The 15,148-nt window shown below is 46.7% G+C and overlaps 1 protein-coding gene across 1 annotated transcript; it reads right to left on the reverse strand.

Moving 5' to 3' along the window:
* Positions 1 to 270: 270 nt before the first annotated feature.
* Positions 271 to 14,640, reverse strand: ODAD4 (outer dynein arm docking complex subunit 4). The gene is made up of 12 exons (XM_069952480.1): positions 14,431 to 14,640; positions 12,465 to 12,596; positions 11,447 to 11,600; positions 10,856 to 10,917; positions 7,544 to 7,703; positions 6,191 to 6,412; positions 5,636 to 5,840; positions 5,427 to 5,513; positions 4,924 to 5,120; positions 2,903 to 3,003; positions 1,727 to 1,802; positions 271 to 442 (listed from the first exon to the last, which is right to left on the reverse strand). Exons 1-12 carry the CDS (start codon positions 14,551 to 14,553, stop codon positions 387 to 389), a joined length of 1,575 nt encoding a protein of 524 aa, XP_069808581.1. The 5' UTR covers positions 14,554 to 14,640; the 3' UTR covers positions 271 to 386.
* Between the last annotated feature and the right edge of the window lie 508 nt (positions 14,641 to 15,148).

Consider the following 15,148-nt stretch of genomic DNA (forward strand, 5'->3'; position numbering starts at 1 on the left):
AACGGTTCATTTACACAGAAAGATTATCTGCCAAAAATTTGAAGCCAAAGCCAGGAATGGATGTGAAAAGAGGAGAAATCTCAGGCTTTCCTTTATGACCTGTTCCCTGTTTATAGTCTGTTTCTGGCTTTGGCTTCAAATCTTTGGCAGATAATCTTTCTGTGTAAATGGGCCCTAATGTGATCTTATTAACATCCCTGCCAAAATTACTACTGAGATACTGAAGGAAAGAGAGGTAAATGACCCACGCTGTAAGGAATAGATGGGGCAAAGCCATTCGTTTTATTGTTTTATTTCCTATTAATTAAATAAATGATCTTTGTGGTGAGTTCTCTAGTTGTGACCACCATACTACTGTTTGAATCCACACCACGCCGACTGGACCTCTAAGATACAGGACTGGGTCCGCGATCGGTCTCCTCTCCACTTAATACGTAGTCTTCTGAAAAACAAAAAAATATAAAATGTAACTATTATCACAGAGAGAATATTAATGTATTACTATCATTAAAGGGGTACTTTGGCAAGACAAAAAAATCCTTTTAAATCAACTGGTGTTAGAAAGTTATATAGATTTGTAATTTACTTCTATTTAAAAATCTCAAATCTCCTAGTACTTATCAGCTGCTGTATGCCCTGCAGGAAGTGGTGTATTCTTTCCTGTCTGACACAGTGCTCTCTGCTGCCACCTCTGTCCATGTCAGGAACTGTCCAGAGCAGGTGAGGTTTTCTGTAGGGATTTTCTACTGCTCTGGACAGTTCCTGACATGGACAGAGGTGGCAGCAGGGAGCACTGTGTCAGACTGGAAGGAATACACTAGAAATGAGCAAACCGGGTTCGAGTCCATCCGAATCCGATCGTTTGGCATTTGAATAGCGGTGGTTGGTAAACTTGGATAAAGCTCTAAGGCTGTCTGGAAAACATGGATACAGCCAATGACTGTATCCATGTTTTCCACATAGCCTTAGGGCTTTATCCAAGTTCAGCAGCCACCGCTAATCAAATGCCGAAAGTTCGGGTTCGGATGAACTCGAGCATGCTCCAGGTTCGCTCATCTCTAGAATACACCACTCCTGCAGTACATACAGCAGCTGATAAGTACTGGAAAACTTGACATTTTTAAATAGAAGTAAATTCCAAATCTATATAACTTTCTAACACCAGTTGGTCTAAAAGAATTTTTTTTATAGAGCACCCTTTAAAGATATGCGAAATGTCAAAAGTTTTTGCTAATGACACTTTAAAGGAACTCTGATGCTGCAACACACAATGTTGCAGAGAATAAGGTAGAGGCGCATAAGACAGAGCTCCTGTATCAGGCAGAGTCCAGAAGCCTCAGATGTGCAGTTCAGCATCTCACAGCACGTTCAGACGCTGTATGGAAATCGGACGTTGTTTGATGTGTCAAACAACGTCCAATGTCTCTTCACTTTAATTGGATTGCGGGCACATTTGAGTGTACCTGCACTCCAATTAGCCATAGAGCACAATGTAAAGTACAGGCTGTTCTGTACGGCCGTTGTTCAATGAATACCGGCCGCACAAAATAGGCCTGTCAGCTACTGTATATATACAGGGTGTATGCACCACGGCCGTTGTTCTAAATACTACAATGAAATCGACGGCCGTTGCTTTACTGTCAAATATGTTGTGTGGACATGGCCCAATACATCATCCACATGCACTGCAAAAACTCTACATGGAAATCAGAGCATGGTCGCCTACCAGATGGGGAATCCTCCTTCTCATTATCTTCTGATTTACTCTCCTCTGTACTTCCTCTTTTTGCATCTTCAAGAGCCTTGGACAAAGTATAAAAGTAACAGAACTGTGAAGGATTCTTTACCACGTTGTAAATCATAAAAAAACATATATTATCATTCCTTAAAAGCAAACAAAAGCTGCCAGGTTATGATGGGAGTTGTCATTGTGCAACAGGTAGAAAGCCACGGATTTAGGAACAATGGGAACAATGCCTTAAAGGAACAGTCACCAAATAATCTTCATATAAATTAGGGAACAATTCAGAAACTCCAATGAAGGCCTAAGCTCCCCTAATGGTGACCTGTCTGAGCTCCCTGGGATACCCCTTTAATGTTCCAATGATCTTCATGGACCAGGAAAGAATATGTATATATATATATACATATACACTCACACACAGAAATTATTCAGCATTTATATACCAGTGGCTGCAGAAGTTGGATGCCGTACTAGGGAGTCCTGGAAAGCATGGAGACAGTCATAGGTCGTAGGTTGTATCCGAGTTTTCCCAGACTCCCTAGGCCTGCATCCAACTTCTTCAGCCCCCAGTATTCAAATGCTGAATGATCGGACTCAAGCCTGTTCCAGTTTCGCTCACCTCTAAAATATATATATATATATATATATATATACATATATATATATATATAATATATACCATGTTTGATAAATCTCCCCCACAGAATATATAATTGACATATAAGACTGGCTTCATTTAATCACCTTGTCCAAGGCTTAGACAATCGGGGTTAAAGGGTATTTCCGTCGAAGATATTATCCCCTTCCCACAAGATAGGGGGATAACAACTTGATAGGTGGGGGTACCCAGAAATAAGAGTCCAGTACCCCATCCATTCTCTATGGGACAGTAAAACATTGCTAAGTGCTAAACTCTGAAATGTTTAGCGGCCCCATAGAGAATGAATGGAGTGATGGCTGCACAAGTGCACTGTGGACTATTCATTCTGGGGACTATTTAATCTGTTTTAGGATTGCCAGGGGTCCCAAAACCTATGAGCTTGTTTTCCCCTATCTATAGGGGATCTACATGTTGGGATAGGAATACCCCTGTAAGTTTTGGACACACAACGAGTGTGGAGTAAGATCCCGCCAGCCTGGGATGTCTTTGTTACTCACAGTAATGATCGCCTGCTCTGCTTCCAGATTGTCCACCGTTCTTGCTTTCTCCAAAGCTTTTTCAAAGTTGATCACTGCAGACTGATAATCCTTTAATTTTACTAAAAGAGAAAAGGCTCACAATTATAGAAGGTCAATGCGTCAACTATATACAGCTGTAAAAGAACCATAGGCTTGACCATAATAAGTGAGGTCTCTGTGGCTATAGACCTCTGCATAAAGTAACATCCGTCTCTCCTATGATCATGTTGTAAGGAATAATTAGATCTCTGCGGGTAATCACATTTTTAGCTATTACTTCTCTCAGTCACATTTCTTTTCTGTCCAGCCAGGAGCGCAAAAGGATTTCTAAGTCAGTACATACTGATGTAGTGGTCTCCAACTAGATGGTGTCCTACTCCATTTCTGTGACCTGCTACACTGTCAGCATGGGGCACCATGGAATGGACATACAGGAGCAGGGACTCCTGCCAAAGATTAGACTCCCTGCTCCTGTAGGTACTGAGCGGTGATGCATACAGTACTGTAGTGAGCAATGAATACCTGTACATCTTTCTTTTCAAGTGATTAAAGGGGGTACACTTGCAAAAAGATTGTATTTTACTTCTATTTAAAAATCTCAAGCGTTCCAGTACTTCCTGTATGTATCAACTGCTGTATTGCCTGCAGGAAGTGGTGTATTATTTCCAGTCTGACACAGTGCTCTCTGCTGCCACCTCTGTCCCTGACAGGAACTTTCCAGAGCAAACGCAAATCCCCATAGAAAACCTCTTCTGCTCTGGACAGTTCCTGACATGGACAGAGGTGGCAGCAGAGAGCACTGTGTCAGACTGGAAAGAATCCACCATGTCCTATACAGCAGCTGATAAGTATGTGAAAACTTGCGATTTTTAAATGGAAGTAAATTACAAATCTGAGTAACTTTCTGACACCAGTTAATTTAAAAGAAAAAAAAAATTACCAGAGTTCGCCTTTAAAGGGAATCTGTCAGCACCTATTCTAGGTCTGAGGTGCTGACAGTGTGATGAAGGTCTGTGTTTTCTAGTGCGGTGTCATACCTCTATTGTTCTGATCAGTCCTGTACTTTCTATAATTTTTCTTCATAACTGTCAAAGAGGGGGAGTGGTGATGGCTTTGTGCCACACTTGGCCCGCCTCACCACTACTTCCTCCCAGCTTGTATTGAATATTTATGCCGCCCGTCCCCCGGCAATGTCATCTATAGCTTCTTGATTCTGTGTAGTGCGCGTGCGCTCCCACGGTGTGATTCGCGCATGCCCCGTAGTGTGTTGAAGCAGCGCAGGCGCACCGAGGGCCAAAGCCTATGCCCTCAATGGCTTTGTTCAGTGCCTCTCCGATGCACTACGGCGCATGCGCGAATCACGGCGCGGGAGCGCGCCGCACTACACAGAACCAGGAAGCTACAGATGACGTCGCCAGGAGGCCGGGGCGCCATGAATATAAATATAATACAAGCTGGGAGGGGGTAATGGTGAGGCGGGCCAAAGTGGGGCACGAAGTGCGGCACCAAGACATCACCACTCCCCCTCTTTAACAGTTATGAAGAAAAATTACAGAAAGTACAGCACCGATCGGGAAAATAGAGGTATGACACCGCACTAGAAAACAGGTGAATAGGTGCTGATTAGAGATGAGCGAACCGGGTTCGGGTTCGAGTCAATCCGAACCCGAACGTTCCGTATTTGATTAGCTGGGGCTGCTGAACTTGGATAAAGCTCTAAGGTTGTCTGGAAAACATGGATACAGCCAATGACTATATCCATGTTTTCCACATAGCCTTAGGGCTTTATCCAAGTTCAGCAGCCACCGCTAATCAAATGCCAAAAGTTCGGGTTCGGATGGACTCGAGCATGCTCCAGGTTCGCTCATCTCTAGTGCTGACAGATTCCCTTTAAAGGGGTAGATTTTTTTTTGTTATATATATATATTTCTTTTATATAACTTTATCAAAGAAATGTAAAAACAATATGTTTTCTTTTTATCACATCTCATCCTGTTTACCTTGGGCCTGTGCCACTAGGACACTAGCATTGAGCTGCCATTCTACATCCTCGGCCTCCTCTGCTTCCTGCTGAGATCTCACGCCATAGTCTCTTGCCTCTTCCAACAATTCAAGCTCCAGATAGCATCTGCCGATCTCATGAAAGAGCCAGGTTTTTTCCAGACTAGAAGTCGCTAAAGGAATCTTCTCTTCCCACCTGCGGTTAGAGAGATAGAAGGCGATGCTCAATAGAACTTCCCACCATTGGTGACTAGCTAGTGAGCCAGTCCAGGGCCGCACTTTTCCATGGTCTGTCACTAAATAAGAGACATACTGGGGGAGATTTATCAAACATGGTGTAAAGTGAAACTGGCCCAGTTGCCCCTAGCAACCAATCAGATTCCACCTTTCATTTTCCAAAGCGTCTGTGAGGAATGAAAGGTAGAATCTGATTGGTTGCTAGGGGCAACTGAGCCAGTTTCACTTTACACCATGTTTGATAAATCTCCCCCACAGTACTTACACTTTCACAGCTTCCTTAAACTTTCCGATCCGTGCATAGACTCGTCCTATGTTATCCAGCGCACGGGATTTTGCTTCTGGTAAATCACTTAAAAACAATGGTGAATTTAGTTAATAACTTTTAAGTAGCCACAACTGCGACAAATACTAAAGAACTGATACAATGGAAAGTAGATGCAAATGGCACTGATACAAGGCTGGTCAACATACTTCTCATTTGCTATTGTGAGGTCCTTCTTGTGACTCTCTAGCGCCTCCTCCATCTGCCCCATGTCCATATGAGCGTTGCCAATGCAGCTGTGCAGGTTACCCATCAGTTCTTGCATGTTTGGGGTGTCGTCTTTCCAAGTCTGCATGTTCTTTAATACTTGGTGGGCTTTCTTATAACTCCCTTCTGGATTTCCACTGGAGAGTACTAAAAGAGTCAACAAATACCCTAATAGTGGTGAGCCATGGTAATAGGGCAAAACTGGTATAGTACTAATGTGCCACAACCTCACTACACCTAAATCCAAAATGATGAGATTTTTATTTCCTGGATTTTTGATGGGATTATCTTTAGGATAGTTCATTAATATTTGATGGCGGGAGTCCGATTCTCAACACCCGCACTCATCTACTCATTGGCTGAAGGAGGCGCATTGTGCCCCCTTTATGGTTTACACCAGGTACAGCCATGACATGATCTAATGGGCAAAAACTCTCTATATTTAAGATCTATCCCCATTTATGTAACCAATCGATTCCCAATAAGTGGCTACGTACACAGATCAATCTCTTCCATGTGTTTCAGAATGTACTGGTTACGATCAGAAGGTTTACTCCGTTCCCGGTTCCACTTCTGTTGCATAATTCTGCGGTCCCTTTCCCGGGCGTAGATGGGTTTCTGCTGCCTCCAGAACTCAGTCCGTGTGTCCAGATAGGTGATTGCGTTCAGGATCAGGTCCTGCAGTTTTAATCCACTTCTAGTGTTTCCTTTCACTAATCCTGTAGTAAAAGATAATGTACAGGATAAGATTAAAGAGTCACTGTCATATTTTTTTTTTTTTTTTGCAGAAATCAATAGTACAGGCGATTTTAAGAAACTTTGTAATTGGGTTTATCAGCCAAATATGCCATTATCTGCATTTAAAAAGCCTTTTCCCAGGTCCCCCCTACCTCCTCTTTTCCATCCACTGCAAAAAATCAGGAAATTGTGACTTGTTGCATCAGACGTACCCAGTCTGGTCTATAGAGAGGGGAGGGGGGAGGAGGAAGGAGGGAGTTAGCCGACAGCAGAGAGCAGATAACAGAGGAGATAACAGAGGATTTCAGGCAGGGAGCTGGGTGCCAGCTGTAATCAAAGCTCAGAGAGGTCAGTGGTGACTGTCAGAGGAGATAACGGGTGAGGTATTTGTAGATTAACTCTTTGTTGTCCTGTTTTGGTCTTTTATTTAGCTCTCTCCATATGAGAACAATGAAGACAGGGGGGAGAGCTTCAAACTGCTTTTTCATGATAAAAATGCATTTTTCGGCTAATAAACCCAATTACAATGTTTCTTAAAATCGCCTGGACTATTGATTTCTGCAAAAACAAACAAACAGAGGGTTAAAATATATAATCCGTTTTGTTCACAGGGCACTGAGGAGGAAGGTAAGTTTCTATGTAGTTTGTAGTTATATCCACAGGCTATTCAGGTGGTTTGGAGCACTGGGGGCAGGACTACCACCCCCAGAGCACATATCCACCCCTAATGAATATCAACAGAGTGAGCGGACCAGGCTGGATCGTTGCTCTGGGGGCAGTAGTCCTGCCCCTATGCTCCAAACCACCTAATTACTTACCTTCATCCTTAGTGCTCTGTGCACAAAAAGGACCTATCGGCAGAGTAGACTCCTGAGATGAGTCCGACGCTCATAAAGAATGAATGGAGCGTCGGACTCACCATTCATTCTCTATGGGCATCGGACTCATTTCAGGAGCGCGCGCGCTGGGCTTTGGGCGCTGAAATCCCCTTCACCGGACCGTATCAAGAAGCGGGACCCGGCGCGATCAGGTAAGTATAGGGGGCTCTAGCGGGGGGTCGGGAGCCTGTCACCCCGGCACAGGGTGTGACAGGTCCTCTTTAAGCTGCCCACCTTCATCCTTCAACAGTGTCTCCAGATACTCCATGTCATTGTAGAGCTTTCCTAATAGCTGTCGTGCAGTCTTCTGGCTTTTCAAAGGATCCACCTTCTTCTGCTGCTTGGGGTCTTTTTTGGGTACCTTTGCTGGTACCTTTTGTTTCGCCTTTTTGCTCTATTACCAAAAAACAAACAAAAGGAGGACATACATATGTAAAAGAGTTGTCCAGGCTTTAAAACACATAGCGGCTTTTTTCAAGAACAGCGCCACTCTTGTCCTTATTTTAGGTGAGGGGTTACAGCTCAGTTCCATGGAGCTGATTTGTAATACCACACACAACCTGAGGACAGGGGTGGTGCTGTTTTTGCAATAAAGTAGCTAAAGCTTTGTCTGTCCAGGCATGATGGGAGTTGTAGTTTTCCAACAGCTGCATAGCCAAGGTTCCTTACCCCTGCTCTAGGATATGTGAAAAGTTTTTTTTTAAGTGACAGATCTTTAATCCACATTGATCAGCCCCTTATTAGGTCAAAGGTTTTAAATATAAGATGTGTAGCGATGACCTCCCCCCCTAATGTGACATATACTCTGTGGTCACTAATGCCATGACATGAGGAAAGGTTCCCATACACCCTCTTTATTAAGCCTCTTTAGTCGCCATTAGGGCCCTATTACATGGAGAGATAATCTGCTGAATTAGGCCGACTCGGCAGATGATCTCTCTGTGTAAGAGAGACAATAATCAGCCGAAGAAACGATCATTGGCTGATCGTGTCTTATAGTCCTGACCTAAAATCATTGGCCACCGACTGTGCATCACTATGTGTAATACTAAGCACTGGAAGAAGCATCAGAAAGCGTGGACTGGTAAAGTATATACAGTGGTACCTCGGTTCTCGAACTTAATTGGTTCCGGAAGGCAGTTTGAAAACCGAGCAGTGTTTTCCCATAGGAAATAATGTAAATGTGATTAATTGGTTCCAGCAGCCGCCAATAATTACCTACAATAGTCATTTATTACACTGATAAGTGCTCAGTATAATCACTACAGTACAGTACAGAGCAGCACTATACTGTACAGGACATTAAACATAAGAAATGTTCATCAGAACCAGCAATTATAGTACAGTAGTCACCAACTCCTCACCCATCCTTTACTGTATAGCGTCCCCCCATCCAAGCACTGTAATGTATGGGAGATGGTGGTGCACTGCCTGTACTACTACTGCACTGTATATGCACTCCAGCAGTCTTATACAGCACTGTACTGTATGTGATGCCTCAACACTGCTAAACTCGCCAGGTACAACCCACCATCCACGCTCGCAAAAACGTTCAAAAACCGAGCAAAGTTCGAATTCCAAACACTACTTCTGGGTTAATTTTCGTTCAAATACCAAACAGTTCGAGTTCCAAAGCGTTCGAAAACCGAGGTATTACTGTACTTTATTATTTCACACTAAGGTTACAAACCCACTTGCCGGATCTGCAGCGAGTCTCCTTGCTGCGTTTTTGCAGGGAGACTCGCTGCAGATCCTGGCCCTATACTTTCAATAGCAGAGAAACTCGCAGCAGGGATGTACATCCCTGCTGCGATTTTGTCTGCAGCCCGCCCCATTAACCCCCCGGCCGCCGGACATTATACATTACCGGGTCCCCGTTCCTGCTTGCTTCGGGGCTCCCGGTGTCTTCACGGCCCGCCCGTCCAATCAGTGCGCTGCGGCAGGGCAGCGCACTGATTGGCCGGGCGGAACGTGCCGGGAGCCGCCGAAGCAAGCAGGAGCGGGGACCTGGTAATGTATATCCTGCCCGCCCCCCTGCAGCCCCGCAGCCCCCGGCCGCACGATCGCCTGCAGCCCCCCGGCCGCACGATCGCCCCCAGCCCCGCAGCCCCCGACCGCACCATCGCCCGCAGCCCCCGGCCGCACGATCGCCCGCAGCCCCCGGCCGCACGATCGCCTGCAGCCCCCGGCCGCATGATCGCCCGCAGCTCCGCAGCCCCCGGCCGCATGATCGCCCGCAGCCCCCAGCCCCGCAGCCCCCGGCTGCACGATCGGCCGCTGGGGGCGATCGTGCGGCCGGGGGCTGCGATGCTGGGGGCGATCGTGAGGTCGGGGGCTGCAGGGCTGGGGGCGATCGTGCGGCCGGGGGCTGCGATGCTGGGGGCGATCGTGAGGTCGGGGGCTGCAGGGCTGGGGGCGATCGTGCGGCCAGGGGATGCAGGGCTGGGGGCGATGGTGCGGCCGGGGGCTGCGGGCGATGGTGCGGTCGGGGGCTGCGGGGCTGGGGGCGATCGTGCGGCCGGGGGCCTGCAGGCGATCGTGCGGCCGGGGGCTGCGGGGCTGGGGGCGATCGTGCGGCCGGGGGCGATATACATTACCTGATCCCGGCTCCTGCTTGCTTCAGCGGCTCCCGGTACGTTCCGGCCGGCCAATCAGTGCGCTGCCCCGCCGCAGCACACTGATTGGCCGGGCGGGCCGTGAAGACACCGGGAGCCCCGAAGCAAGCAGGAACGGGGACCCGGTAATGTATAATGTCCGGCGGCCGAGGGGTTAATGGGGCGGGCTGCAGACAAAATCGCAGCAGGGATGTACATGCCTGCTGCGAGTTTCTCTGCTATTGAAAGTATAGGGCCAGGATCTGCAGCAAATCTCGCTGCAAAAACGCAGCAAGGAGACTCGCTGCAGATCCGGCAAGTGGGTTTGTAACCTAATACTATATAGTCGAGTTCTGAAATAGGCTCAGTAAACCAGCGTAGATCGGGGCTTGTTTATGCTACTGATCAGGCTGTGTAAGGCTGGGTTCACACTGCGTTTTTGCTATCTGTTTTTTTCACCCATCAAAACGGATGCACACAGATGCGTCGTTTTTTTAATCCGTTTTTTTTGCATAAAATGTGTTTTCTTTCCAGTCTGACACAGTGCTCTCTGTTGCCACCTCTGTCTATGACAGGAACTGTCCAGAGCAGGAGAGGTTTTCTATGGGGATTCAGCAGAGAACACTGTGCCAGAGTGTAAAGTGCACTTCCTGCAGGACATACAGCAGCTTGAGATGTTTAAGCACAAGTAATGTACAAATCTAAAAAACAAAAATTGATGGAGTTCCCCTTGAAAAATGTCAAAACCTTTGTTTGGTTTGGGTCCAGGGGATTATTGAAACAAGATGGCAAAAGAAGTGCTCAGACATGTGCTTCTCCTAGCTCATTCCAGCAATCCATGGTGGTCTGTACACCCAGATTATTAGATGAGCCTATTAGTAATCTCATAGTAATATAACATCATACATCAATGAACAACATTTTCACCAAGTAAGTATACCCAGTCACTCACCTCTTCTTGTTTGCTAAGAAACCCCATGCCCTGCTTGTTCTCTAGCTTTACAGAAGCTGGAGCTAAATTGGGAAAATAAAGAGATTTTGTTACATATGCCCAGTCCCATCTTCATCTTTTCCACATGTTCACTTTTAATATATTTTATATATTATGCTATATACATGAAGTGGCTGTGGTGTATAGTATATGTATGTGTGTGTATATTGTTCTATGTATTTCTCTCCCCGTTGATATTGTGTTACTAGTGAGATGGGAAGAGAAACACTCAGCCGCACACTTCTCCGGTGGTGATGAGGTGCTGCGGGGGCACAGGGATGGAAGGTATAGATTCTTTATTATGTTACCCCCACCCCCGCTTACACCAGATATTTAGTTGTAGCTAGAGTTTTCCTTTAAGAACCTATTACATGGAGGGATTATCTGCCGGTGATCAGCCGATAAATCTGCAGTCCATGGCTGATTAAAGCGACGGGCTGCACGAACAACCTAGGAGTAGCTGCGCCATCATGGGCTCTGCTACATCGGCAAGTAATCATTGAATGTAATGGGCTCTGCTAGATCAATATGGTCTTTACTGGCAATACTCACTTCCAACAGAGTTCTCAATAGCTTCCTGAGCCTTCTGGATTCCCAAACGAAATTCCTGGAGTTCAGGACGTAACTTGTATCCTCTGTGATAGAACACAAGGGCAAATTCAAAGTCCCCCATAGCATAGAGAGCCTCCGCTTTCTGGTAAAGACCCTGTAAGGAGAAGAAAGGTGCATCTGCATTGACCCTTGGTGGTAAAACACAGGACCAACCTAACCAACCTAAGGGTGTTATTACATAGGCCGATGAAGGCCCGATAATAACTGTAAACCAGCGCCGATCTGCTAGATCGGCGCTCGTTTACTGTGCCTATTACACAGCCTGATAATCGTTTAACAAGGGCTGCATGGACATCGTTACCGATGTCCTTGCAGCCCTTGCTTAACTTTATACATTACCTGTCCAGGCTGCAGGGCTCCTCTTGCGGTCTTCTCCCCGAGTCCCGCGCACTCCAGCTTCAAAGCGGCCTGTTTAAGCTGACAGGCCGCTCAGCCAATCACTAGCCACGGCGGTCCCGGCCAGTGATTGGCTGAGCGGCTTGTCAGCTCAGACAGGCCGCTCTGAAGCTGGAGCGCGTGGGACCCAGGGAGAAGAAGACCGCAAGAGAAGCCCTGCAGCCTGGATAGGTAATGTATATCGGCAGCCGCCGGCCACGCACCGCTGTTACACGTACGTACCCGACAATTATAGGTTGAAACCTACATCAACAATCAGCCGATGATCGTTGTCATCGGCTGATTGTTGTATTTTTTACACAGAGCGATAATCGGCCGATTCAGACGATTCTTGTTCCGTGTAATAGTACCCTAAGTAATGGACAGGGATTCCAGCACTGTTACCACGCATAATGTAGTGGAATGACTGAGCATACAGATCCAGCAGGATCACGGCCTCTCCTCTGCTAGACGGCCATCTTATATATTCAGAATATGGACTACTGCTTTATAGAATTTTTTTCCCAGTGGTGACTGATATATAACAATATCACATGACAGCCCAGTTGGTTCATGGAATTACCCTGAAGAAATCTTTCTCTTCCTGCAGCGAGGCCTCCGCATCCCTTAAAGCCGATTCCGGGTCACCAAGTTTTAAGAAACATTTAGACCGCGCTACCAGGCAGTGTTTCTCCGTGGGCTGTAAGTCCAGAGCCTAAAAGGGAGAATACATAGAAAATATGATAAATGAAGAAACACGTCCCAGTGGCTGCGTTATACATCATACACCTCCATGCTTGTGTATGCCCAAGGCTTAAAGGGAACACATCACTCAAAAAAGAAAACGAGTGCAACTAGTCATCTGGGCGTCTCCTCTCTCCGAAACTAGTCACAGTCATGGGGCATGCCAGCGCTGTAATCACACCCCTCTGGGAGTGATACTAACCATTGTAATCTCCATATCGTCAGAGCGAGGCGGGCCTTCACGTCCGCAAGGGGCAGGCAGCACTCCAAGCTTTTCCTTACCGTGGAAATGCGCACCACCCCTCGGTGACAAAAAGACCGCCTCTGTGTTGTTATAGAGATTACAATGCTTTGTATAACGCCCAGAGTGGGGGCTGAGGGAATCTCACGAATCGGCCTTCAATTGGTTCCGTCTTGTTATTCTATCTTCCAAGTGTTTCGATTTCCTAGTGATCTCCGGAATGTGACCGTCCCGAGTCTCACGTCAGATGTTTAATGGCCGATTCATTAGATTCAGGTTCGGAAAAACCTTGCTGTAGATCCGCTCATGGGGAAACACCCTGAGGCTATGTTCACACAACGTACTGCAATGAATGAAACAACGGCAGTTGTTTTCACACGGTACTTCGGACAACGGCCGTTGTTTGGCCCTCAAAGCAACGGCTGTTGTTGCATTGATTTCAATGCATTTCATTGCACTATGACAAGAACAGTTGTTGTTTGAATGGAAACCAAAGGCCGTTCTTTTCTAAAGTAGTGTGTGAACATAGCTTATTAGTGGCCTATACAGCACACACCCCTAAAGGGATCTGGTATGCCGCCCCCCACTGAGCACAGTATAACATAGTGACACATATGCTATTCACATTGGTCGCACATGTGCAGTAGTTTAGTGAGAACTGCAGCGCACACAGAGATGAGTCCGGCACATTGGCTATAGTGTGAAAGGTTCCAGCAGTGTGTATGAAACCCAAACATTGCTCCCTCTATCTGGCCAGTGTTAAGGTACTGCCCCCTGCAGACAAGCACAGTGTATAGCAGCCTGGACACTAGGAATGGGCCTATCAGAGAGATGATTCCCAGGGCCCGGGCTGCTGTATATAACACAAGAACAAAGTCCCAACCACCCAGCAGCGTTATCACATTATAACGTTATAATATGGTGGCTCTCCACATGTTTATGAAAAACTACAACTCCCAGCATGCACCATACCCAGTGTGGCTCTCCAGCTGCTTATATAAAACTACAACTCCCAGCATGCACTGTGCCCAATGTGACTCTACAGCTGTTTATATAAAACTACAACTCCCAGCATGCACTGTGCCCAATGTGGCTCTGCAGCTGTTATATAAAACTACAACTCCCAGCATGCACTGTGCCCAATGTGGCTCTCCAGCTGTTATATAAAACTACAACTCCCAGCATGCACTGTGCCCAATGTGGCTCTCCGGCCGTTATATAAAACTACAACTCCCAGCATGCACTGTGCCCAATGTGGCTCTCCAGCTGTTATATAAAACTACAACTCCCAGCATGCACTGTGCCCAATGTGGCTCTGCAGCTGTTTATATAAAACTACAACTCCCAGCATGCACTGTGCCCAATGTGGCTCTGCAGCTGTTATATAAAACTACAACTCCCAGCATGCACTGTGCCCAATGTGGCTCTCTGGCCGTTATATAAAACTACAACTCCCAGCATGCACTGTGCCCAATGTGGCTCTACAGCTGCTGGAACACTACAGCTCGCAGACTGCCAGGGCATGCTGGGAGTTGTAGTTTCGCCCCTTTGCCCCGTGTCTTACGTTAGTGAAGCTCTCCCTGGCTTTGTCGTATTCCCCCCTGTGGTAGAGCTGCTCGCCCTCCGCCATGTAGGTAGTGAAGGAGCTCCGTGGTGCTCCCTGGTCCCCATCCGCCTCCTCCGCCATGATGCAGCCGCTCGGATCTAAAGAAGAAGTAGCAGTTTTCCCTGGATGTTGGTAGCAGCGTGTACCGTTACCAGGCAACGAGGAAACACGCGTCACGTGGGGAAGGAATAGTACCTAGCCAATCAGGAACTGTGAGTCAGTTAGCAGAGGCGTGGCTAATATCCGCTGTAACTGCAGGAAGCGGCCACTATTACAGGCTGGCGCTGTATACCGTGCAGGACAGGCGAGCTCTCCATCCTGTCTGTAACAGAGTGTATGTCGCCTCAATTTCTGCATCAGTATATGCTAACATAGCGCCCTTATAATAGTGCCAGCTGCAGTGCACATATGAGATTGCTGGCACTCCTGCACTGTACATATGCCAGCCAAAGTGCCCACGTAACAGTGCCAGCATCAGTACTCATATACAGTGCCAGCATCAGTATTTCTATAACAGTGTCAGCATCAGTATTTCTTTAACAGTGCCAGCATCAGTGTTTGTTTCTATAATAGTGCCAATATCAATATCCCTATAATAGTGCCAGCATCAGTACTCTATATTAATGTCAGCATCAATACCCCTATAATAGTGCCAGCATCAATACCCCTATAATAG

The sequence above is a fragment of the Dendropsophus ebraccatus genome, chromosome 14 (assembly GCF_027789765.1).
Source record: "Dendropsophus ebraccatus isolate aDenEbr1 chromosome 14, aDenEbr1.pat, whole genome shotgun sequence".
NCBI lineage: Eukaryota > Metazoa > Chordata > Amphibia > Anura > Hylidae > Dendropsophus > Dendropsophus ebraccatus.

What these genes read in the sequence shown, in the direction of transcription:
- ODAD4 (XM_069952480.1), bottom strand. Translation starts at nt 14,553, where the DNA reads ATGGCGGAGGAGGCGGATGGGGACCAGGGAGCACCACGGAGCTCCTTC. An exon ending in GACACTGTTGAAGGATGAAG is followed by an intron (nt 6,413 to 7,543) that starts GTGGGCAGCTTA and finishes CTTTTACTACAG; the next exon opens with GATTAGTGAAAGGAAACACT. An exon ending in CAGAGCAGGCGATCATTACT is followed by an intron (nt 1,803 to 2,902) that starts GTGAGTAACAAA and finishes ACTTTGTCCAAG; the next exon opens with GCTCTTGAAGATGCAAAAAG.